A 26,352-nucleotide genomic window follows, 5' to 3' on the forward strand; every position below is an offset into this window, starting at 1 on the left:
TGCTGACAGTTCTTAATGAAAAGATCAAGAGCAGGTAAGAATCCAGAGGGATGGGTCCACAATTGGGATGGATTATAAAGAGATGTGCAGGAAATTTGAGCGTAACTTGACCTCGGCGGAATGAATACATTTTGGATCAAATCCTGGGGCTGTGCCCAAGGTGTCATTTCCATGTTGACGCTATTGCATGTCTGTCCGGATAGCCAGTGCCCCAGGTGCCGCTGGAGGGCGCCGGCGCTCGGCGTTCACTCCTGCTCACATGAAGCAGGTTTCCTCCATTCAAGCAGCAAAACTCCGGTGCTCGGTCACTGCTTCGAACCGGACACTAGCAACAGAGTGCGGGGCAAGCACTGAAGACGCAGCTTTCTTGCAGAACGTTGGTTTTCTATTCAGGCGCAAACTTAGCCATGAGAAAGGAAACTTTGAGCCAGCGGCATTGACAATGGGGCTTCTCACTAGGCCGGAACCAAAGTGCTGAGGCCGTTGGGGCGCAGCGGAAGATGAGGGGAGACGGGGCGACTAATACCGGAAACGGAAACTGCTCGCGGCTCCCATGGTTTGAAGGGGAGAGAGTAGCTCGAGCCCGCGAGATGGCGGTTTCCATGGAGACGCAGCTCCAGAGCATCTTCGAGGAGGTGGTGGTGAGTGAGAAATAGAAAGTTTCGGAAAGTGAGGGGGGAGTTACGGTGCAGGGAGAGGGAGTAAGGGGCAGAGGAGGAGGAGGGAGTAAGGGGCAGAGGAGGGGGGAGCTGGGCGCAGGGAGGGACGGAGGGGAGGGGAGGGAGGTAATAGGAGTCGGGAGGGGGGAATAAATTGCATCGGGAGAATCTAATTTAAAACTATATAGAGACAGAGGACGGCAGAAATCTGGTGCTGTGCAGAGAAACAGGTGAGTACCTCTGCACAGAAAGCTGGAGATGGGCATCACAAATATTGCCTTCAGATGGATGGATTTAGAGTAATGTGAAATGGAGTAAAGAGAGAGTAATGCTCAGAGTTTTACATTTATACAGTTTTTTAAATGATTCACAGCTAAAGCTGCAGTTTTAGTTTTAAAACAGTAAAGGATGACTTAAAAAATAGAGGGAAAAATTGGAGTGTGAAAGAAAAGAAGCAAGAAACATAAAAGCAGTCACTAAAAGCTTCTACGAGTAAAGGTAAAAAGTAGCTAAAGTGAGTGTTGGTCCCTTAGAGGATGAGACTGGGGGATTAATAATGGAAACAAGGAATTGGCAGAGGCTTTGATAAAGCATTTTGAATTGGTCTTCACAGTAGAAGAAAAAAGAAGCTTACCAAGAATGGTAGAAAATCTAGAAGCAAAAGGGAAGGAGAAACTTAAAACAATCATGATCACTAGAGATAAAGTTCTCAGACTAAAGGCTGGCAAGTCCCCTGACCTGATGGCCTGCATCCTAGCGCCTTAAAAGAAGTGGCTGCAGAGAAATTGGATGCATTGGTTTTAACATTCCAGAGGGCCATTAGTCTTTGGAAGTCTCCACCCCTGCGAGCAGTGGAGGCTAGGTCATTGAATGTATTCAAAGCTGAGTTCGACAAATTTTTGATCAACAAGCAAGTCATGGGTTATGGGGACAGGCAGGAAAGTAGAGTTAAGGCCACAGTCAGATTAAGCATGATCTTACTGCATGGCAGAGCAGACTCAAGGGGCCGAATGGCCTGCTTTTTCTCTGTTTCTTAACTTATGATCAGAGTGATGAATATTGAACGCTTGTGTAAAATGCTAGAAGGCAGCTATCACCATTAAACAGTGTTATTAGCTTTAGGAGAGAATGAGAGATGGAAATTAATGAAGTGCAAAATGACAATTATTTTATTTCAGCTGCATTAAGGGATGGCGCAGGCTTAATAAGTCAAAAAGGTAACCCAGAGGTTTTGGAACTGGTCTAGTAACCCAGGCATGTGTTCAAATCTCTTCATGACAAATTGTGCAACTGAATTCAATAGATCTGGCAATTTCTTGGCTGTCACCCCAAAAACTATGCAAAAACTGAACAGGTTCACTGTGGTCGCTAATGTCATTCAGGGAAGGGTTTCGCCATCCTTACCAGGCCTGGCCTTCATTCCATTCTGGTTTCATTTTTTTACTGAGAAGATGTAATTTTGACCAGTGATCAACCCAAGGACATTCGGAGGTGCAAAACGACTACGACAGACAAAAATACAACTACACATTGAATGTTAGAAAACATGCAATGAGATGGGCACAATGGAACTGGAATGTAATTGTTTGCCTACAACATGTGTACTATCCTACAACTGGATATGTTCAACTTTTTCATTTGTCTTAGAAATTGTGTAAGATTTGGAGTTTAACTGTTTTGTGTAACTCAATATTTGACACCAACGTGTCAATAATTCATTTTCAATCTTTTCCTTGGATTATATTGTGAAAATATTTATGAATTTATGAAACTATGAAAAAATATTTTGAGGGCTGAATGTCACTTTCATGACATTTTACTGACAGTTTAGTAGCTTTTCTTTAGCTTTATTTCTTCCTTCCCTTGTCTGTGTCACCCCCTATCACAACCCTTCCCGCCCTTTTATTGTTTCCTGAGCATTTATTGTTTTCATTTAGATTTCATGTGGCCATTACACTGTTTTATTTTGCAGAAAACTGAAGTAATCGAGGAAGCCTTTGCTGGGTGAGTACATACTTTCACTTCTTAACAGTTTTAGTCTGTAACTTAGAACCCATTATTAAAGATAAATTCTTCGTCAAATAGACCCCAGCTCCACCTACTCAAGTTTAAATTTCTTTTCTGCAAATTACAAATTAATGGGGCCTAAAATAATGTCCTGAAATAAACATCTCAATAAAATTAAAAGTAGCTAAGCTTAGACATATATTTCCTTAATCTTTCATATCTGTTCTCCTTCCCTCCCCCATATACTCCTCCATAGCATGGACAGTGATTATCAGCGGTAGTTATGTTGTCTTGTGTGCTCACTCCAGTCTTCTCCACATATGCAGCAAGAAGCATTGGTCAATGATCAGGTTTTGAAAATTAATTCTTTCTTTTCTGAGCCAAGGCTTTGCTACAAATTGTGGCACCATTACTTCTAACCCAGACAAGATCAACTAATCGGCTGAAGGACAGATATGGATTGAATCTTACAGCATCCTGCTCTGGGTGATCAATCTTGCAGTATGGTGTTTACTTGTTGTGTCATTGGGATTATAAAGTCACTTTTTCACTTTTTAATTGAGAAATGCCTATGATTGATTGTTTAGCACAGTTAACCTTCATTGGGCTCCAGGATCAACTGCTGTTGGCTCCGAGTATGCTCTCTACTCTTCCTTGATTCCATCAGACAACATCCACCAGTGCCCATACTTTTCCCTTCTGGGACCATTCCATACCCGTAATCAACTCTGAACCTGGGTATTGGTTTCTGGATACTCAAAGCTGATGGAGATGTGGCTGCATGGTGACCAAGGCTGGGAACTGAAAGTTCAAGGGTATTCGACATTTAGGAAAGACAAATGAAAAGGAGATGGGGTCACACTGTTAATAAAGGATGGGATCAGTACATTAGCGAGAGAGGATCTTGGATCAGAAGATCAAGATGTAGAATCAGTTTGGGTGGAGTTAAGAAACAGCAAAGGGCAACAAACTTTGGTAGGAGTTGATTATAAGCCACCAAATGGGTGGTGGTAACGTAGGGCACAGTATAAATCAGGAAATTAGAAGTGCATAAAGCAAGGGTAATGCGGTAATCATGGGGGACTTCGATCTACATGTAGACTGGGTAAACCTAATTAGCTCTAATGCTGAGTAGAAAAAATTCCTGGAATGTAGACACAATGATTTTCTCAAACAGTATATTAAGGAAGCAAACAGAGAACGAGCTATGTTAGATCTAGGACTGTGCAATAAGAAAGGCATAATTAGTAATCTCATTGTAAAGGAGCCTTCAAGGAAGAGTGACATGAAGTTTGAAATTATATAGCTCAATCCAAAATTAGGGTCTTTAATCTAAAACAAGGTAACTATGAAGGGCAGGTTGGCTGGGGTAGATTGGAGAACTACATTTAAAGATATGATGGTAGACAGGCAATGGCGAACATTTAAAGAATTAATACATGGTTTACAACAAATCTACATTCCTTTAAGGTACAAAAAGCCAGCAGGAAAAGTGATCCAACCATGGCTAACAAGAGAAGTTAAGGGTTCTACCAGATCACAACTTTATTGTTCATGATTGTATTGGCATCCTGACGTGGAATGAAACTTAGCTCACATTACGTTATGTCCCTTACTCATATTGTCCACAAATATAAGATCAACTTTCAGGTGCACGATGATGCCATCCAGCTCTACCTTATCATTACGTGCCTCAACCTCTCAAAGAAATGTCAGATTTTTTTTGTGATCGTTTAGTTGCAGTGTGTAGTTAGTCTCGTGATTGAGTTCCACACTTAGTGACCCAACTGGATGTTTTCAATGTTAAACTGTGTTATTATTATTTGTGTTCAAATGTCTGGTAAAACTGGATTAGAAATCTAGAGACCCAGGGTATTGCTCTGGGGACCTGGGTTTTTATCCTGCCACGGCAGATGGTGGAACTTGAATTCAATAAAAATCTGGAATTAAAAGTCTATTGATGACCATGAAACCATTGTCGATTGTTGTAAAAACCCATCTGGTTCACAAATGCCTTTAGAGAAGGAAATCTGTCGTCCTTTCCTGGTCTGGCCTACACGTGACTGCAGACCCACAGCAATGTGGTTGACTCTTAAATGCCCTCTGAAATGGCCCAGCAAGTTGTATCAAACCGCTACAAAGACACAAAAAAGGACTGAAACCGGACAGACCACCTGGGCACCGGAAACTGCAACGGTAGTCTCAGCCCTGTTGACCCTGCAAAATCCTTCTTACTAACATCTGGAGGCTAGTGTCAAAATTGGGAGAGCTGTCTCACAGACTAGTCAAGCAGCAGCCTGACGCAGTCATCCTCACGGAATCATACATTACAGATAATGTCCCAGACACCACCACCACCATTCCTGGGTATGTCCTGTCCCACGGGCAGGGCAGACCCAGCAGAGGTGGTGGCAATGTGATATACAGTCAGGAGGAAGTTGTCCTGGGAGTCTTCAACACCGGCTCCGGACCCCATGAAGTCTCATGGCATCAGGTCAAACCTGGGCAAGGAAACCTCCTGCTGATTACCACGTATTGCCCTCCAGCAGATGAATCAGTGCTCCTCCATGTTGAACACCACTTGGAGGAAGCACTGAGGGTGGCAAGGGCACAGAATGTACTCTGGGTGGGGGACTTCAATGTCCGTCACCATGGGTAGCTCAGTAGCACCACGATTGACCGAGCTGGCCGAGTCGTAAATGACATAGCTGCAAGACTGGGTCTGCGACAAATGGTGAGGGAACCAACAAGAGGGAAAGACATACTTGACCTCATCCTCACCAAGCTTCCTGCTGCAGATGCAACTGTCCAAGACAGTATCAGTAGGAGTGACCACCACACAGTTATTGTGGAGATGAAGTTCTGCCTTCACATTAAGGATACCCTCCATCATGTTGTGTGGCTCTACCACCATGCTATGTGGGATAGATTTTGAACAATTTAGCAACTCAAGACTCTGGGCATCCAAGAGGCACTGTGGACCATCAGCAGCAGCAGAACTACTCGAGCACAATCTCTAACCTCATGGCTTGGCTTTTCCCCCACTCTACCATTACCATCAAGCCAGGGGAATCAACCCTGGTTCAATGAAGAGTGCAGGAGTGCATGCCAGGAGCAGCGCCAGGCATACCTAAAAATGAGGTGTCAGCCTGGTGAAGCTATAACACGACTAATGTGAAGTCATAAGTATAAACAGTAAGTGATAGACAGAGTGAAGTGATCCCACAACCAACGGATCTGATCTAAGCTCTGCTGTCCTGCTACATCCAGTCGTGAATGGTGGTGGACAATTAAACAACTCACTGTAGGAGGAGGCTCCACAAATATCCCCATTCTCAATGATAGAGGAGCCCAGCACATCAGTGCAAAAGATAAGGTTGAAGCATTTGCTACAATCTTCAGCCAGAAGTGCTGAGTGGACGATCCATCTCTGCCTCCTCTGGAGGTCCCCAGCATCACAGATGTCAGCCTTCACCCAATTCGATTTACCCCAAGTGATATCAAGAAATGGCTGAAGGCACTGGATACTGCAAAGGCTATGGGCCCTGCAATAGTACTGAAGTCTTATGCTCCAGAACTTGCAGCACCCCTAGCCAAGCTGTTCCAGTGCAGCTACAACACTGGCATCTACCTGGCTATGTGGAAAGTTGCCCAGGTATGTCCTATACACAAAAAGCAGGACAAATCCAAAAAAATCAGTCCACTCTCAGTTATCAGTAAAGTAATGGAAGGAGTCATCAACAGTGCTATCAAGTGGCACTTGCTTAGCAACAACTTGACACTCAGCTTGACTTCCGTCACTGTCACTCAGCTCCTGACCTCATTACAGTTTTGGTTCAAACATGGACAAAAGAGCTGAACTTGGAGGTGAAGTGAGGTGAGAGTGACTGCCCTTGATATTCAGGCGCATTTGACAGAGTGTAGCATGAAGGACCCCTAGCAAAACTAGAGTCAGTGGGAATTTAGGCAGAAAACTCGTCTCTGGTTGGAGTCATACCTAGCACAAAGGAAGATGGTTGTGGTTGTTGGAGGTCAGTCGTCTCCGTTCCAGGGCCTCACTGCAGGAGTTCCTCAGGGTAGCGTCCTCGGCCCAACCATCTTTAGCTGCTTCATCAATGACCTTCCCTCCAACATAAGGTCAGAAGTGGGGATGATCACTGATGATTGCACAACGTTCAGCACCATTCAGGACTCTTCAGATACTGAGGTAGTCCATGTCCAAATCCAGCAAGACCTGGACAATATCCATGCTTGGACTGACAAGAGGCAAGTAACATTTGTGCCACACAAGTGTCAGGCAATGACCATCTCCAACAAGAGAGAATCCAACCACTGCCCCTTGATGTTCATTGGCATTACCATCACTGAATCCCCCACTATCAACATCCTGGGGGTTACCATTGACCAGAAACCGAACTGGACTAGCCATATAAATACTGTGGCTACAAGAGCAGGTCAGAGGCTAGGAATCGTGCAACGAGTAACTCGCCTCTTGACTTCCCAAAGCCTGTCCACCATCTACAAGGCACAAGTCAGGAGTGTGATGGAATACTCCCCACTTGCCTGGATGAGTGCAGCTCCCACAACACTTAAGCTTGACACCATCCAGGACAAAGCAGCCCACTTAATTGGCACCACGTTCACTCCCTCCACCACTGCCGCGCATTAGCAGCAGTGTGTACCATCTACAAGATGCACTGCAGGAATTCACCAAGGCTCCTTCGACAGCACCTTCCAAACCCACTATCATCTAGAAGGACAAGGGCAGCAGATAGATGGGAACACCCACCACCTGGAAGTTCCCCTCCAAGTCACTCACCACCCTGACTTGGAATTATATCGCCATTCCTTCGTTGTTTCTTGGCCAAAATCCTGGAACTCCCTTCCTAACAGCACTGTGGGTGTACCTACACCACATGGACTGTAGCAGTTCAAGAAGGCAGCTCACCACCACCACCTCAAGGGCAACTAAGGATGGGCAATAAATGCTGGCCCAGCCAGCAAACCCCACATCCCGTGAATGAATAAAAAAAAAGTTTAAATGCAATGCACCAACAGTGTAATCTGTTCAATGTTTGAAGAATGTAGATAGGTAACTATCATGTCTGGGATGCATATTGTACTATATTAGACGTAAAAAGCTTTGTGAAAAGTGCCATATAATGTAAAGTTGTTATTCATGCTAACTGCTATTACCTAAATTTTGTTTTTGCTGCTTTTCACTGTTTAAATGATTCTTTGGGGAGAAGAACCTCAACTGATACTAAATGAATACTTCTCATCAGTATTCACCAAAGAGAAGGACTTAGCGGTTGATTTGTCTAGGGAAGAGTGTGTAGATAGCCTGGATCATGTTGAGATCAAAAAAGAGGTGTTAGGCGCCCTGAAGAATATTAAGGTGGTTAAGTCCCCAGGGCCAGATGGGATCTACGCCAGAGTACTGAGGGAGGCAAGGGAGGAGATTGCTGGGGCCTTGACAGAAATTTTTGTATCCTCACTGGCAACGGGTGAGGTCCCAGAGGACTGGAGAATGGCCAATGTTGTTCCATTGTTTAAGAAGGATAGCAGGGATAATCCAGGAAATTACAGGCCGGTGAGCCTTACGTCAGTGGTAGGGAAATTATTGGAGAAGATTTTTCGTGACAGGATTTACTACCATTTGGAAGCAAATGGGCGTATTAGTGAGAGGCAGCATGGTTTTGTGAAGGGGAGATCGTATCTCACTAACTTGATCGAGTTTTTCGAGGAAGTGACAAAGATGATCGACGATGGAAGGGCAGTGGATGTTACATACATGGATTTCAGTAAGGCCTCTGACAAGGTCCCTCATGGCAGACTGGTACAGAAGGTAAAGTCGCACAGGATCAGAGGTGAGCTGGCAAGATGGATACAGAATTGGCTTGGTCATAGAAGACAGAGGGTAGCAGTGGAAGGGTGCTTTTCTGAATGGAGAGCTGTGACTAGTGGAGTTCTTTAGGGATCAGTGCTGGGACCTTTGCTGTTTGTAGTATACATAAATGATTTGGAAGAAAATATAACTGGGCTAATTAGTAAGTTTGCAGACAACACTAAGGTTGGAGGAGTTGCAGATAGTGAAGAGGATTGTCAAAGGATACAACAGGATATAGATCGGTTGGAGACTTGGGCGGAGAAATGGCAGATGGAGTTTAATCTGGACAAAAGCGAGGTAATGCATTTTGGAAGGTCTAATACAGGCAGGAATTATACAGTAAATGGCAGAACCCTTAAGTGCATTGACGGGCAGAAGGATCTGGGTGTACAGGTCCACAGGTCACTGAAAGTGGCAACGCAGGTGGATAAGGTAGTCAGGAAGGCATATGGCATGCTTGCCTTCATTGGTAGGGGTATTGTGTATAAAAGCTGGGAAGTCATGCTGCAGCTGTATAGAACCTTGGTTAGGCCACACTTGGAATATTGCGTGCAATTCTGGTCGCCACATTACCAGAAGGATATGGAGGCGTTGGAGATGGTGCAGAGGAGGTTTACCAGGATGCTGCCTGGTCTGGAGGTTATTAGCTATGAGGAGAGGTTGGAGAAACTCGGATTGTTCTCACTAGAGCGACGGAGATTGAGGGGCGACTTGATAGAAGTTTACAAAATTATGAGTGGCATGGACAGAGTAGATAGTCAGAAGCTTTTTCCCAGGGTGGAAGAGTCAATTACTAGGGGACATAGATTTAAGGTGAGAAGAGAAAACAATAGAGGAGATGTGCGGGGTAAGTTTTTTATGCAGAGGGTAGTGAGTGTCTGGAATTCGCTGCCAGAGGAGGTGGTGGAAGCAGGTACGATAGTGGTGTTTAAGAGGCAGCTTGACAAATACATGAATAGGATGGGAATAAAGGGATACGGACCCCGGAAATGCAAAATGTTTTAGTTGATGGGCAATATGATCGGCGCAGGCTTGGAGGGCCGAAGGGCCTGTTCCTGTGCTGTACTTTTCTTTGTTCTTTGTTCCAAGTTCAAAAAATTAGTCATTGCGTTGCAATATGCAGTTGCTTCTTTGCAATGTTTAAGCACTTGCGCTGTTAAATTTTGAAGATTTGTACTATGTATTTTCTTACTGGAATAGATTTTTGAATGCCAACACTTGTGTGTACTTTTTTTATCCTTTCCTGAAGTGTTGCATATGAATGTACTTTAAGAGCATTTGAAGTCAACTCCTGTTTTATTTAAACACATCTTTCACAGTATGTTTATGGACACAGCTGAAGATGAGAAAACCAAGCTGATTAGCTGCCTTGGAGCTTTCAGACAACTCTGGACAAATCTTCCTCAGGTTGGAATCATATTTATCAGTGATTGCCTGAAGTTTATTTCCAGTTCCAGACAACTTTTTTTTCAAACTATAGAAGTTTCTGCAAATAATATATTGATATATATTTTTGAACATTAGGAATCCCATGAACAGTGTGTGCAGTGGATTGTTCGCTTCATCCATGGGCAGCACAACCCCAAGAGGATTTCCTTTTTGTATGACTGCTTGGCTATGGCAGTTGAAAGCGGGTTGCTGCCTCCCAGGTATAACTGAAAGAAGAAAGGAAGCTGTTTTTAAACTATTTATAACATGACTGATTTAAGTGTAGGAAAAGGCCAAATATGTAATATTACAGGAAATGATATAATTTCATTCATGTATTGCATTCTGTGAATATAATACATGCTTCCCTTTCCTCAATCTCCATTTTCATTTTCTTCACTCCTTTCAAATCCAACGCAATCACTGGCTATGGCTTTTTGTTTGTTTTTATCTGACAATGAGCTTTCATGCACCAGGAGATGTCATTTTCATTCAATAAATCATGATATAAGAAATAACCCAGATTAAAGCCCTCTAATGGCCTAATCCTTGAGTATTTTGATAAAAATCCTCATTGGACTGTTAGTTTGTAATACTGACATTACTGATTGGTTTGTGCTGTTATGTGATATACCAACATTTTGAGCAGCGCAACTGCTGTTTTCCAATATCCAATTTGTTGCTTAAGTTGCAACTTGACTTCTGGTGCACCATCTAAAAATGCATTCCCATGAGAAAGATCAAATTTCACTGAAGAAATAGTGAATTAGTGAAGAAGGAAGAATGCCAGAGAGGTAAATTCAAATGTAATGGGAATGTCTACTCTCAACATTGCACCCTTTGTATATGAATTGAGCAAACATGCAGAGCATGTAAGTGCTTTATCTTTGAAATTAACTTCGAGGCATTGTTTCTAATTTCCCTCTTTAAAAATGAATTTTTGCTTCTTAGCACTGCAAGGATGAAATAGAGCATGTTATATTGTTAGATGACAAGGTTTGACCCATTTATTTGACAAATATACGAAGTGATCCTTAAGAGTGAACTTTACTGCCTGTCAGAGATCAGATTTCTTAAAAATTGTTATTTTGAGTAACATTTCAACTATCAATCCAAGCAAAAACTGCAAATCCTGTAATCTGTGTATTAGTTCACATTTGTGCAATAATAACAGTTCTGTGCTATGTGAAAGTTATAGTTAGTGGCATTTTGTATATAAAATTCCAAAATGCTTTTCTGTATTTGTTTACCAGACTGGTCTGCGAGTCTTTAATTAACTCTGAAAATCTGGAATGGGAGAGGATGCAGCTTTGGGCTCTAACGTTTAAACTCATTCGAAAAATAATAGGTGGCGTTGACTACAAGGTACTGTTCGAGGAATTGATTAACTTGACTTGGTGTTAATAACAGGAGAATTTCTAATTATTAGGTTTGCCTATTGTCTAGTAGTAGTCTAGATTTTAAGGTGGTAATGATGAGGAAACCAGCAGCATTCGGCATCATCATTCCACTTACTGCACTAAAACATAAGTGGAATAATGAGGAAATTCAGAAGTTGCGGTCAGTGATTCTACACTTCACCCGAGGATGCAGTTTTGTTGCAACCCCAGACTGGAATCTATGAATTAATGAAAATTCCACTCTTATTATGATACACTTGCAGTAAAAATCCATAAAAACGCTGTACCTTTTTGAGTGAGGTGAACTGGATTTTTAATGGTGTACTAACTTCATAATTACTGTTAAAAAGCCTTACTGTCCCTGAAAAGCTAGTTTTGTATTTGTGGAAAGCCAAATTTCTCCCCAAAATTCCATATTTTTAATTTTTTAAAGCCTTATTTAGCTTCTATCTTAATCCTATCATAATCACTTACTTTGTTATCTAAAATTTAAATTAAAAGTGAAGAAAATTAAGTGCTTTTGCTGTTTGTGAATACTTCAATGTGCTTGGCTGCTTACCTGCTTTCTGACGTCACAGCTGCTGCTGATTTCCTTGACCTGGCACCAGATTTAAGCTGCCAGCAATAAAGGGAGGGGGGAAACATTGGGGAGGCGATTAGATCTTTGTGGGCAGCAAATTCCAACCCAATTTCTGTTGATTAAATGTATGATTATTCATTTTCCTGAATGGGTGAAATAACACCCCCAAATTCTATAGGTAACTACCAATTATAATGTGTTTCAAAGCCGTTGTATTAGAACTTCAAACAATGTTATTGTAAGTGAGCTATTGTCATTTTGAAGGAACTTGTAGGAGCATTGAATTAGCATTGAGGAATATTTGATTAATCTGTAAAGTATAATTTAATCTTTCTTTTAGGGCGTAAGAGACCTGTTGAAAGCAATTCTAGAGAAGATCCAAACTATTCCTAACACAGTCAGTTCTGCTGTTGTTCAACAATTGCAAACAGCCAAAGATGTAAGTTTCTGCTAAAGTGTTTCCAGCCTTTGAAGTTAATATTAAAAGTTACTTGAGCCTGCGCAGATGCTTTATTTCCTTTAAGAAGTAGAATTGTGCCTTTGATGTTTTACATCATACCATTAATTTTATGGACGGAATGATATTTGCTTTTATTAGTCCGGAAAATAAATTAAGATATAAATTAATCTACGCTGCACTGTTCGTCAGGAGCTGAGCTTAAATCATGGATCTGGAATGTGGCTACAATGCTGTAGCACCAACTCTCCAATCTGTACTCTTTTTGAATTGAGCTTCATGCTTGGAGCGCAAGGCCAACTAATTTTCCCCAATGTGTAGAATTAGGAATGCATTCTTTTAGTTAACAAACTAAAACAATTTTGTAAGTGAACAGAATTACTAATTTTCTTTCAAGCAGTAGTTTGTCTGTTAAACTGAGGAAAGTTTTTTTTGTTCTAACTTGATTTCATCTAAATAAATATTCCCCTGCTTTATTCTTTCTAGGTTGTGGCATACATCTTAGACAGAAATGCTTGTTTGTTGCCAGCATATTTTGCAGTTACTGAGATTAGAAAGCTTTATCCTGAAGGAAAATTATCTCATTGGGTAAGAGGCTGTTGCTATTCTTTTCCTGAAAAAAGAGGATAACTTTTATGTTCTACATGCGACATCTCTTGTCAGGAAGAGATATAGATGTTACATAGGATAGACAGCACGCAGCATAACCAGTCCATGCCCTCATTTATGCCCCACTTGAGCCTCCTCCCATCTTTCCTCATCCAAATCTATCATTGTAACCATCTATTCCCTTCTCCCTCAAATGCTTGTCTAGCACCCCCTTAAATGCACTGGTACTGTTTGCTTCATCCACTCCCTGTGATAACGAGTTCCACTTTCTCACCAGTCTTTGGATAAAGAAGTTTCTCCTGAAGTCCATATTGGATTTCTTGGTGACTATCTTGTACTGATGGTCTCTTGTTATTACTTTTCCCCACGAGAGGAAGCATTCTCTCTTTATCCACTCTATCAAAACCTTTCGTAATTTTAAATTTTAAATACCTCTATTAAGTCACCTCTCAACCACTTTTCAAGGGAGAAGAGATCCAGCATGTCAACCCTTTCCTTATATGTATATCCTTGCATGTCTGGCATCATCTTTTAAAGCTTTTTGCACCATCTCTTCCATATATCCTTTTTACATTATGATGACCAGAACTGCATACAGTACCCTTAAGTGTGATGTAACCAAGGTTTGATACATGTTTCATGTAACTTCCCTACTTTTCAGTTCTACCCTTCTAGAAATGAAGCCAAGTGCTTGGTTTGATTTTTTTATAGCCTTGCTAACCTTTGGCTCAACTTTAATGATTGGTGTACTTGTGCTTCAAGATCCCTTTGTAACCCTACCCCACCAAGACTTGGACCTTCCAAGTAATAATTGACCTCCATATTCTTCTACCAAAATGTACTACCTCACATTTATCATAGAAAATATCCTTCTTTTAAATGACGGCCCTATAATATCTAAATTCTTGAACCATGAGGTTCCTTCTCCTCTGCCACCGCTATCTGCTCCTCTTTATTCATGCTTTGTTTGTGCCACCTGATGGACTGTCCTTTAACTGACTCTCTAAATCACTCAGGTGGATATACCTGCAATAGTACTTGCTAAGAGAGGAGTGAATGATGCAGGGTTCCATGAAAAGCTGACATTGAAGTGATGGAAATTTCTTTTTAATTTAAAGATGCAATTAAATAACCTGAATTAGTGCACTTCATTTCAGAAGTTGTCACTGACATACTAAATAGATAGATTCTGTGAACCAGATTCTGTAATTCTATTTTTGTCTAAATATAGATATCCTGTACAAGGGTGCAAGCTGAATTTTTTTTTTTGTAATTATCTGGTTGCTTGCCTGTTTCTACAGACTGACTTTAACTCCTGAAAACTTCAATGGATACAACATATTTATCTGCTTCACTAAAAATTGTCTTGTTTTGGGGTTTTTCTTTCAGTTGCTAGGCAACCTGGCATCTGATTTTGTGGACAGCTTTAGACCCACTGCACGAATAAACTCTATCTGTGGTAAGAGTGCAAACTTTCTCTCTGAACTAATAAATGCATTAAATCTCAAGAGGAACAACCAGTTTAAATGTCTATTTACAATGCCTGTGACATCAATTTCAAATCAGTGAAGACTGAATATCAGTTCCTGCCTGATTCTCATGATGTGCTTGATTCACGCTCATAATTAAGGGTTTCGAACTCTTCGTTATTTGAATCATTGACCTTGAAACTGACATATCTTTCCTGTACATAGGCAAAACACTGCAGCTGCTGGAAACATGAAATTAAAACAGAGAATGCTAGAAATACTGAGCAGATCATACAGCAGCTAAGAGAGAAACAGAGTTAATGGCCTGGATCTTCTGCAGAGCGGCAATCATCGTCGGATTGTCACTCCGCTCGAACTTGTCCATGACCCGGTGCTGCTCCACATTTCTTGCTGGCTCTCCCAGGCCCGACTGTTCCAGAAATGTGAAACGTCATGCCTTTGAGCATTCCATCACGGCGCTGTTAGTGTAAGAGGGAGAAGGCAAAATGTGCTGTTTTTATGGCACTAGCTGCTGTATGGGAAATTTAAGTGTCCAGTGTTAGTGTATGAGTGAATGGGTAGGGTGGCAGGAGGGTATGTGGGTGAGGTAAGTTGGTGAAACGGCAGCTGGGTGAGGGTGTCAGGTAGTCGGCTCGGGGGCTAGTCAAGTTGGATAGCGGGGAGTAGTCGGGAGGGGTAGTAGGGTCGGGAGGGTTGTCCAGAGTTAGTTGCATAGCTGTCCAGGAGTTAGACTAGGATTTTTCAGCCTAGCATTTCCTGGGTAACTATCCAAATAAGTAAATCGGAACTGTCCAAAGTCTCCGACTCTAACTTAAGAGTTGGAGACTTTTGCGGAGTGTCCCAGGGAATTGGGGAATTGCTGACTAGAAGTTTAAACTTTCTGGGCAATTCTACAGAGCTCAGTGCTTCGGGACTTCCACGGGATCTTGATGCACACCTTTTTGAATGTCTGGTCTCCAACAATCCGGAAACCGGAAGATCTGGGCCAATGTCAATGACCTTTCATCAGAACCTTTACTGTATATCAGAAGTATTTGTAAAGGCCTTTGTGCAGGGTATTCTGTAGATGACTTAAACATTTAAGTGTTTACATAAAATGTACAGTAAATGTTTTGACTTCAGTTATTGATTTAAGTAAGCTTTTTATAGAGATGGCTATAATTGTTTGAATATAGGAATGATACATAGCAATTGGCAGACACTATATGAATCATAGCTTAAGCATAGAAGGAGAAGAGTTGGCCCAATTCTTTAGTGCAAGCTCCATATGAGAGATACCTACTTTGAAACTGCCTCCCTGTATACTTCAATAATTTTACTCTTAGTGTTTATTTAGTTCCCTCTCAACTAGTGATTCTTCATTCACAACCCTCACAAAGTCTTCCAAAACTTTACTCATTTAAAAAATAAATGCTGGAAATCTGAAATAAACCAAACTGCTGCTAGTCAGCATTTGGCAACTCAATGCTATGGTTTGAATCCATCAACTGACCTTAAAAATTAAAACAGAAAATACAGCAAAGATTAAGCAGTTAAGGCACTGCTTGTAGTGAGGAAGGTACAGTTACCATTTCAGGTCGATGTTTTGTCAGAACTGGGAGCTGTTACAAATGACCAGCTTTTAAGGAGAAATAGAGCAGGGGAAAAGGGGGTGTGGAGAAAAGAAAATGAAATGCCTGTGATTAGGTGGAAGACAGGTGGTGATTAATTTACAGAAGTGATAATGGCATGAGGCAAGGAGGCAATGCTGAGACTGACTTGAAAATATATCACCGTTCCTTCACTGTCACTGGGTCAAAATCCTGGAACCCCCTCCCTAACAACACTGTGGGTGTACCTACACCACATGGACTGCAGTGATTCAAGAAGATAGCTCACCATCACCTTGTCAAGGGCAATTAAGGATGGAAAATAAATGCTGGCCTAGCCAGTGCTGCCACATACCATGAATGAATAATAAAAAATAGATGATTAAGAGATGTATCTGAGACACAAAGAATAGATGAGCACTTACAGCGGAATAGCAGAGGGGAAGGGAAGCATCAAAAATCTGGCAAATTGGAGAAGTACCAGGAAAGAGTAAGCCAATGCCAGACATGTAGATACCCGCCAGAGAAGATGAAATCAGTGACAGTCTGGGAAATAATGGCTTAGTTATAGAAGATTGCTCATTATAATTATCTTTCCCTCCCAATCTCTTTCCATTTGTAGCCTATTGATCATTTTTGTGCTTAATAAATTTTAGTTACCAAATAATTCAGCTTGAGCTTTTTACATAATGTTGCAAAGTGGAAATTTGAGGCTTTTTAAACATGGTTACATTATTTGAATTGAGGAAGTTTGAATTTAGAGAGCTAGATGCTAATTTCTAGAATGCTCTTGAGATCGTGGGCCAAGATCTTTGTTTTCTGTTGATGCGCAGTTGGTGGACGGGAAATAATTGAACCGCAGTTGATAGGAGTAATTAGTTCCCGTTTTGATGTCCTACTTTCCTTCCTCTGCCACCGTCTTACATTGAACCACATTATTTGCAACCTTGGTATTCTCATTGTCTCTGAACTGAGATTCTGAGTTATCCAGTTCTGAGCTGTTCATCGCAAAAAGTGTCTGTTGGGGAGGTCTGAAATGTTGTTGTTTCCACCCCCTGCCTCAGCTTACCTGCCACTGAAACACTTATCCATGTCTTGGGATTTGACTATTCCACTGCTGTTTTGACCAGCCTCTCATTCTCCACTCTCCACGAGCTTCCAATTTAGCAAAAACAGCTGTTTATTTCCTATCCCCCTGTAAGTCACATTCACCCATCAGTTGTGCTCACTGGCCTTTTAAAAAGAAAGAAAGACTTGCATCTATATAGTGGTTTTCAAAACCTCAGGGCATCCCAAAGTGCTTTATAGCCAATGAAGTACATGTTAAGTCTAATCACTGTTGTATGTACAATCATGCCTCAAATTTAAAATTCTCATTGTTGTTTAAATTCCTTGATGGATTTACAGCTCCCTATCTCTGTAACTACCCTCCTCCCCGCCACCACCACCATCCCCCCCCAACCCCCACTCGAATACTCCATTCCTATTACTCTGCCCACTTGTGCATTACCCTATTATTGATGGCAGTACTTTCAACTGCCTAGATTCTGCACTCTGGAATATCCTGACAACATCTTCATCTCCCTTTCCTCCTTTCTGACCCTGCTGCACCCCATTCTGCTTGAAGCACACCCTTTTCATTACACTTCTAATCTCTTTGGCATAGAATCCTTTTGTTGTCATACCAATTCTTTGGAATATTTTTCTACGTTAAAAGTGCTATATTAATGTAAATTGTAGTTAAATATTGTTACTAAATCAGCCAACAACCATTTTACTTGCACCTTGCTGATTATCTACATACACATATATTTGCTTTTTTAATACTGGTGAGATGCGCTGCCCTCACTTAAGATTACTTTTTTTTAAACTACTGGAAGCTAAATTTGAAAATTGAGCATGTTCATATTTTAACCATATGTTGCTTCATTGTTCAGAAACTAGGAATTCAGTTATATGGTTACGAATAATGTAAAAATAAACGATAATCTTGTGCACTCTTGCTTGCTTTTCTTTCTTTATCCCCACACACAATGACTAGGACGTTGCAGTCTTTTGCCAGTGGTGAATAACTCCGGTGCAATCTGCAATTCTTGGAAACTGGATCCAACAACACTTCGTTTTCCTTTGAGAGGACTCTTGCCTTATGACAAGGTAAACTTGTGCGACTGACTGCATTCAGGTTCCCTATTCCTATCTTTAATGATTAGACAAGTAGAAACTTCACTCATTTTCAAAATCTTAACATGGATTTTGCAGTCAACCCTGAAGCAAGGGTGCAGGCTGCTGGTCTCGAAGAAAGCTGCGCTGAGGGATGTAACAACCTTTACCCCACTTGACGTGCAATTGATTATGGTCTAGTTTAATGGGGATTCCCAGCATCTTGCTGTAGTGATGTCATCAAGCTGTCCAAATAATAAAGAATTTTCAGGCAGGAAACCAAGAAATGAAAAGCACAAATTATCAAATCACTTTTAAAAAATTTACAGAACATGAAATAATTATTGGGGCATACACATGGGTTAAAGTAGAAGCTGAAATAACTTCAATTATTTTAAAAGCAATTATTCGTAATGGAGAAATTTAACAATATTCCATAGATATTTTTCAGGGCCAGATTAGTTGTTCAGCAGTAGTTGTTACTCAGCTCACCGTTAAAAATCCAGTTATGCTTCATTGAACAAAGTTTACATTTTTATGGGGTTTCTGACAGCGATACGAGACCTAAGAAGGGCGAGCTTTCTCCAGATCAATTGATTTCAATGATTCCCAGCTCTTAACAAATGGGTGGAATATGCAGATCCAGAATGCAGCCTCTAACAAAGCAATGAGAGATAGACTGCATTTTCAGGATTTCTGCTTTAATCTGCGCTTGCACTAAACCCTGAATCTGCAGTCAGATCAGAGGGGTATTAATGGCAAACCCTGACAGTTCATTGTCAAAAACTCTGCAAATTCTGAGCCCTAGTAACTTATTTGAAGATTCATGGAGCCACTGAATAGACTATTTTATAGTAGCTTGTCCTTTTTGTGACGATGACTTGAAAATAGAAGTGGGTGTTTTCTTTTATTGGTTCAAATTTATTTTCAGGTGTTCAACAAATTAAATTTTTAACTTGTTTCTAGACATTTTTCTCTGAATTCCTACAGCTAGGATATCTCCGTTAATTATGAATCTGTATTTTTCACACATGTATGTGAACTTGGCTATTTATATCAAGGTAGGGAGAATGTTCTGCCATCTATGAACAAAAGTTGATGTGCTCTGTTTTTCCTGACTTTTCATTAAAGCAGCAAGCAAGAATTGCTTATTAACTTATAGGGCCCACTTTTAGTTATTGCACATTGCACATGTAAAGAGTAACTGAAGGATCATCTGAATTAATTTATATTGTGCTTCTATCTTTTGTGAACTCAACTCTTAATGCTACGTGGTTTTTAAAAAGCAAAAACAAGTAGAAATTGTTTGGTACAAAAGAAGAGAAACAAAAATACTTTTGAAGTATGACTGCATATCAAAAATGGAAAACATCAATGATTCTAAAGGCTAAACTGCAAGTTGATTTATTTTTGTGTGTTTGGAGATAGACTTTGAAAGTTAGAATGCTGGTTGTATTGAATTGCATATTTGACATTGGATAGTAAATTATGCTCAATCTTGTCATTTTCATTAAACCCCTATTTATACTTAATGCATTTTGAAATATTAGATTTGTGTGTGCAATTATGTAAGACGAGCTGTCATTTCTGTTTGGTAGCTGCAGTATATATTTTATAGTTGGTCAGTATTCAGTAAATAACTGAAGGCAATTTTGTGTTTGTATTCTTGTGATCTTGAATCTTGTATTAATGTCACAAACAATTACTACTTGCACTTGTGAATGACACAGTATAACATGTGGAGCTGTAAAACTGGTAAGTCAGAAGGATTTTTAACTTTTAGAACAAAATTCCTATTACTAGCTGTCTCAGATAATGCTCTACACCCAGTGAGTCTGATTTTTGGATTCAGATGTTATTACTGCTTGAACTGTGCCTTTTTATTTCAGAGTTCTTTGAACTTTTATGCTTTATTGCTATCTTTTAGTTTTCTTCTCAGCTGTCATTGTTACATATGTAACTACAACCAAATGCCAATTTGATCAGAGATTTCATATTATCCAATACCTTTCGCCATTGTGACACTGGTAACATTCCTTCATATTACACTGAAATTAAAGAGGAAAACATCCAGCAGCTAAGCGTTAAATTAAAAATACTATTAAAATGGTAGAAGTGTGCAGTCTATGCCAATAAAATAATAATTCAACACAATTTAGGCCACACCTAGAGTGTTGTCAGTTCTGATCACCACATTTTAGAAAGGATATGAGGGCCCTTAAAAGGGTGCAGTGGTGATTTACCAGAATAGATCCAGGGATAAGGGGTTTTAGCTGCAAGGTGAGGTTGGAGAATCTCGGGTTATTCTTCTTGGAGCACAGGAGATTGAGGGGTGATTTATTAGGGGTATACAAGATTATGATAGGTTTAAAAATGGTAGACTGGGAAAAAAAAACTGTTCCTATTACCTGATGGTATAAGGACTACGGCTCAGAGATTTAAGTTTTAAGGCAAGAGATACAGGGGAGATGTGAGGAGGAACATTTTTTACACAGCAAATAGTAACAATTTGGAATTTGTGGTTCCTGGGCATGGTGGAAACAGAGGTGATTAATGATTTCAAAAAGAAATTGGATGGGTACTTGAGGAAAATAAACTTGCAGGACTATCCGGATTGAATAGGGGAATGGGGCTGACTGGATTGCTCTAAGAGTCTGCAAGGACTTGGTGGGCTAAATGGCCTCCTGTGTTATGAAGTTGATTAAGTACGGCTTAGATGTTTTGTGGTGCCCTTTTATTTTAAAGAAGTTAATGCTACTTCGGGCTTTGTCCTGCAAGAAATTGTTTGTCTTGCCAGTAGCTTAATCTGTTTAAAGCAAGAAGAAACTTTTGTACTTCAAAGCTTCGTTTGTTTAAAAACGCACCCTACTTCAAAATCTAGTTCTACTTCCTCCTATTTGCTAATGCAAGGAAACCCTGCAGACTGCTTTTTATAGCCAGTGTTTTACTGGCTTTATTTTCTTACTTTAATATAGAATATACTCACTGAATTTTTCAAGTGTTTTCAAGTGATTTATACTATCATCAAAGTGATTTAATATAGTGCATATTGTAAGTAATCTGTAACAAAGATTGCATATATAAATAATTTAATATCTAGACACAGGAAAACCTATGTAGTATTTATTAAAATTCCTGTGTCGACATGTACCCCCTGACATCTTTCCCATTTATAGTGGAAAATGCCTATGTAAAATAATCACACTGTCATTTCACCCTTCTGTTGCCACTTGCATATCATTTTCGCATTTCTCAGCTCCTCAGTTTATATTGCAGAGAAACTTGTGTGCATCACCTAGCTGTACTTCTCCATTTCCCAATCAAAGTGTATTTTGTATTTAATTTTACATACAATCATTTCATTTAAAAAATATTATGAAAATACATGCAGGCTGTATAACTTTAAAATGGCAACCTGTACACTCTGGTCCATATATCCCCTGCCCTTTAATCTTGTTCCACCTTTCAGCGTTGTTTGACCACGGGCAACATTGCAGAAAATTGACTTGTACATGCATGACTTTCATCAAGTAGCCTACTAGAGAATTGGGTTGAAGAATTAGCAACTATTTTAGAGAGAAACTTAGAGGGTATATTGACCAGACACATGGTTGGTGAGTAAGAATTTAATACGCTGATTTTCTTGGAGATTTGGAGCTGAAATGGTTCCAAAGTAGATATTAAATGAAACAGGGTAAGGATCCTGGTTTCTCACCTGGATTGTGTGCCCCAAACACAACATGGAAAGTGTGCAAGCTAGTGTATTGTAAATGATGAATTTTGGGGAGAACCATAAATGAGCAAGTCATTTAAAAAAAGTTGGTAAATTTTGCATCAAATTTTGAAACCCGCATCAGCAGGATTAAAATCGGAACTTTGATCAAATTCCAGGATTAGGATACTAGATTTGGTAACTAATGTGTAAGTTGGTTTCAAGTCTAGTTACTGGCTAAAACGTTGCACTTAGTTGATTTTGCAGTTCTTAAAAATCAAGGGGAAATATTGCTGAATTCCCGAGGTACATGATCATACAAACCACAGAAGACAATTAAAGGAAATAAATGGCAGTTTGGTGAGGAGAGCAATATTCAATATAATGAAATGCTTTTTACAATTCCAAACCAATGAGATCATATCCTTTTAATGGTCCCTTTAATGAAGTTATTGATGCAAAGCAGATATAAAAAGGCTTCTGTGTAAATTCAGTATAAACCAGTATTGGCAAACTTCAAGGGCTGGATTTTCATTCTCGAGGCAGGTAGCGGGAGTTGGGAAATTTCCAGCTGGTGATAGTGCCTGCAAAGATGAAATTTTCACTCCTGGGGCTGGTGTTAACCAGAGTCAGGCCTGCTGCCCCTGGAATAATGCATAGGCAGCCATGGGCTGCTGAGTGTTGAGGTGGGTGGTTAAAAGGTCACCGCCCCCCCCCCACCCGCACACTCCCAAAGCCCCTCGCATGCCAACCTATACCCCTCCACCCACCCCCAATGGCCCCTCATATCCTCCATGCCTTCTGCCCCTCCATCCAACCCCCATTGTTCCTTGTAACCCCCATGCCAATTTCAGGCACTTCCATACCCATTCATCCAGTATACACTTTGTACAGAACCAGCGAACCCAGTAGTAACACTGGCATGTGTGGAAAAGCTTGAAGAAGCCATCATTCGTTCAGAATTTATTTTAAAAAACTGCTTTTACTACAGCCCTATAAAAGTGTCAATCAACAGACCTTCACAGTACCAGTAGAAGAAACTGCAAGCACTTGACACCCCTTTATCTTGTGTGAATAAACATTGAGCAATTGAGAATCAGATCTAAGAGAAAAGCTGTCAATCAAGCAGTGTTTTCACTTGGGCACAGCTGTTTCAACAGACTGCACAATGAGACTTGGCTTTTCTTTCCCAAACAAGTTCACAATCCCATTTGTTTTTCTTTGGGGTGGGGTATTATGAGCATTTATTTTGAAATCCTCTCTTAAAAAAGATAAAGTGAACGTCAAGTCTGCGTTTTATTTCTCTTAGGATCTTTTTGACCCGCAGACTGCTCTATTGAGATATGTTTTAGAACAGCCTTACTCCAGGGATATGGTCTGCAACATGCTAGGTCTGAATAAACAGGTACTGTATCTCACTGTATTTTACTATGGACTTGACTTCTAAATATAGCCTGCACTGTTCTTTTTCTCTTTTCTGTTGCTATGGCAAAATAAGCAAACAAGTGTTCAGCAAAAATAGTCGGATTGTAAGTTAGCATTAGTTTATCTTATTACGGATTTTACTTTTGAGCTACTTGAAATAGGAAAAAAAGTTTTGAAATCTAGTTTGTATTGCCTTGTGGATGGGAATGGTAAAATATTGTAAATGCAGCATCTTGTGGAAAAAATTGTAGAATTAATGTAAAGAAATACATGATTTGAGTTTTATTTACATTGCTTTAGCTATTAGGCCAGCCTCAAATATTAGAACTTGTACATTTTTGGTTTTTGTGGGGCTTGACCTGTCGGGGCAACCTGAGGCTGGCCTCATAGTCACTGTTATGTCTTTCTTTTTTTCTTCCTTTATTTTTGTTCTGTCCTGTCTTGTCCTGCCCATCCTACAATGCTCTAGACCTTGAACATTGCTCAGGTATGTTTACAATCTTACTGTTGTATTGTGACTAACGAGATGCTGACTGCTTGGTAGCAACTGATGCCATTTAGAGAATAAAGTAGATCTGCATGCTGGTATACGTAGAGAATGCAGTGGTGTCTGTCGCTGTCTGCTACAGAATGTGTGATTGTTGCAATTCTTGCACCTAAGATTTTTACAGTCGTCATGGAGAAGTTGTTGAGCAAATGTTCTGTTGTTGACCTGTGAAAAGTAGTTACACTGTATATTAAAGTAGAATCAACAGATGTGTTCAAAGTAGCTGTACTTTTGTTAGGGCTCATAAGGCATGCTTTCAAAGAAAATACAATGTATTTTTTAAGTTTCATGATCGCAAATGGAAAGCATGCTAATTTTATATGTAGGTAGTAATAGAATGTAGGTTCTAAAGAAATATGAAAAAATCTTTTTTTATTAATTTGTCTACCAGAACACTTGTGGTTATGTTCCTTGTTGGCCAAAGTTGAGACTTCAAAAAAAACAAAAGTTGAGTTTCTGGACATGTAGATTTGGGGAAGAGGGGAAATCATTGCAGCGCTTGGCATCTTTTTTTTACGCTACATGCAAATTAGGTGCTTTCTGAAATATCTCATTGCAGTGTGTTTAGGTTAGCATTTCATGCTTTGTCAAGTTTCTTTTGCATAAGTAATCAATCTTATGTATTTAATGTTCATTTCTGTAATAAGTGTCTACTTTACAGCACAAACAGCGCTGTCCAGTTTTGGAAGACCAGCTTGTGGATTTAGTGGTTTATGCAATGGAACGCTCTGAGACAGAAGAAAAGTTTGATGATGGAGGCACCAGTCAGTTATTGTGGCAGCACCTCTCGAGTCAACTCATTTTCTTTGTCTTATTTCAATTTGCTAGTTTCCCACACATGGTGTTATCACTTCATCAGAAGGTATGTTTGGGATACAAATGCCAAGTTATAAATGTATATAATTTCAAATCTACACTGGTACACAGATTTTGCTCCATGATTATCCAGTGACTGTATAAGTTGAATTTACACATTTTGTACCTTGTAGTTTGTAAATTAGTAGGCTTAAGCTCCAAATGGGAAATTATACCAAAATATATAACGTGGACAGATTCTGAACCTCATTAAGAAATGCAGCAAAACTCAACTGCACAGTTTGCAATCAGTAAAGAAATTGCCGTTTGCAAGCCTAGAAGAGATGCATGGAAGCTATTAACAGAAGATGGCATTTAAATATGGTATTTGGAACTATCATAATATACAAGATAGGTATAGAAAAGGTAATTGAATGAAAACTGGTTTGTAAAAACAAAGCGGTCTCAGGCAGAGATAATAAAGGAAATTCCAGGGGTCTGTAATATATACAGTGCCAGATACCTAAGAAATGATAAATAATCTGTTGTTGTATTGAGTGTATGTTATGGATCACTGAAAAATAGAAAGAAATTGAGGGTGTGATTTGCAGATGCAGTGATAACAATTGTAATTATGGGACTAATTCTAGGCCAGGATAAGACCAGCATTTGTAGTCAAAATGGAGAGGGTTTCTTAGAATCCACCCAGAAAACCTCCTTTAATCAGTGGGCCCAATTTTAACCCTGTGCAAGTGAATGGGTTCTGAATGAGTTAGAATCTCACCCAATATGTTGCATGTCCAACAAGAAAGAAGGTAATTTTTGCTCCAGTTCTGAGTATCAGAGCATGGCATGTAAGTGACTTCTTGGTAGTTGAGTGCTAGGAAAATAGTGACCAGAACTCATTTGATTCACATTAAAAAGAGATTTTAAAGTCCGGTATAAAAGTGTTGGACTGGAAACAAACCAATTTAGTATCCAAATTGCAGGATGCTTTAATTTATAAGTTAAAATATTCTAACTCAAAGACAAAGGTCATGAGATTCCAAATGAAGTTTACAACAAAAATGAAGCTTAAGCAGACGTAGTAAATATAGTGAGGTCATGTAGGAGAAACAAATGAGAAACATGAAAGTTGTGAAAGGGAAACGATGGAAAACATTAAGAAGGTAAAAGAATATGGAAGAAGGACGATGCTTTATGAGCACATAAGTGAAAGAATAATTGAACAACAATTGGGCTATTTAGACCCGTAAACAATTTTGTATTTGAGAGCGAAGGAGTGGCAGAGATTCTCAAGTAATTTGGCCTAGCTTTATAAAGGAATATGAAAGTATAAGTGTCAAAGTAGTGTGTTGAAGGACCACTACTTGAGATAAATATTAAAATGTATGTATGATTTAAAATATTAGTTGCTGAAAATTGCAAAAGTTACTGTGCCAAGTTAATATTTATGAAAATACTGATGAAGGTTGGAAAGGAGTTGATGGTTATGCTAACTATAATTTTACACAAAATCTTTGAAAACTGAAATTGTGGTAAAGGATTGGAGTATGGAAAAAGCAATATCTGTTCAAAAAAAGGAAAGGGTAAACCAGGAGATT

At 39.9% G+C, this 26,352-nt stretch overlaps 1 protein-coding gene across 3 annotated transcripts in view; it reads left to right on the plus strand.

The window, feature by feature from the left end:
• Window positions 1-255: 255 nt before the first annotated feature.
• med23 (mediator complex subunit 23) overlaps window positions 256-26,352 on the plus strand; it is a 100,577-nt gene continuing 74,480 nt past the window's right edge. For 2 of the 3 annotated variants that reach the window (XM_078542087.1, XM_078542088.1), the window contains exons 1-11: window positions 256-641; window positions 2,632-2,663; window positions 9,876-9,963; window positions 10,081-10,205; window positions 11,238-11,349; window positions 12,305-12,403; window positions 12,908-13,009; window positions 14,420-14,489; window positions 18,151-18,263; window positions 23,291-23,386; window positions 24,615-24,815. In XM_078542087.1, coding sequence (XP_078398213.1) covers window positions 501-641; window positions 2,632-2,663; window positions 9,876-9,963; window positions 10,081-10,205; window positions 11,238-11,349; window positions 12,305-12,403; window positions 12,908-13,009; window positions 14,420-14,489; window positions 18,151-18,263; window positions 23,291-23,386; window positions 24,615-24,815 — 1,179 coding nt within the window. In that variant the 5' untranslated portion in view covers window positions 256-500. Of the gene's footprint in view, window positions 642-2,631; window positions 2,664-9,875; window positions 9,964-10,080; window positions 10,206-11,237; window positions 11,350-12,304; window positions 12,404-12,907; window positions 13,010-14,419; window positions 14,490-18,150; window positions 18,264-23,290; window positions 23,387-23,875; window positions 23,894-24,614; window positions 24,816-26,352 lie in introns of all 3 variants that reach the window. The other variant, XM_078542086.1, reaches the window with a different exon arrangement.

This window comes from Cetorhinus maximus, chromosome 5, assembly GCF_964194155.1.
Source record: "Cetorhinus maximus chromosome 5, sCetMax3.hap1.1, whole genome shotgun sequence".
Classification (NCBI taxonomy): domain Eukaryota; kingdom Metazoa; phylum Chordata; class Chondrichthyes; order Lamniformes; family Cetorhinidae; genus Cetorhinus; species Cetorhinus maximus.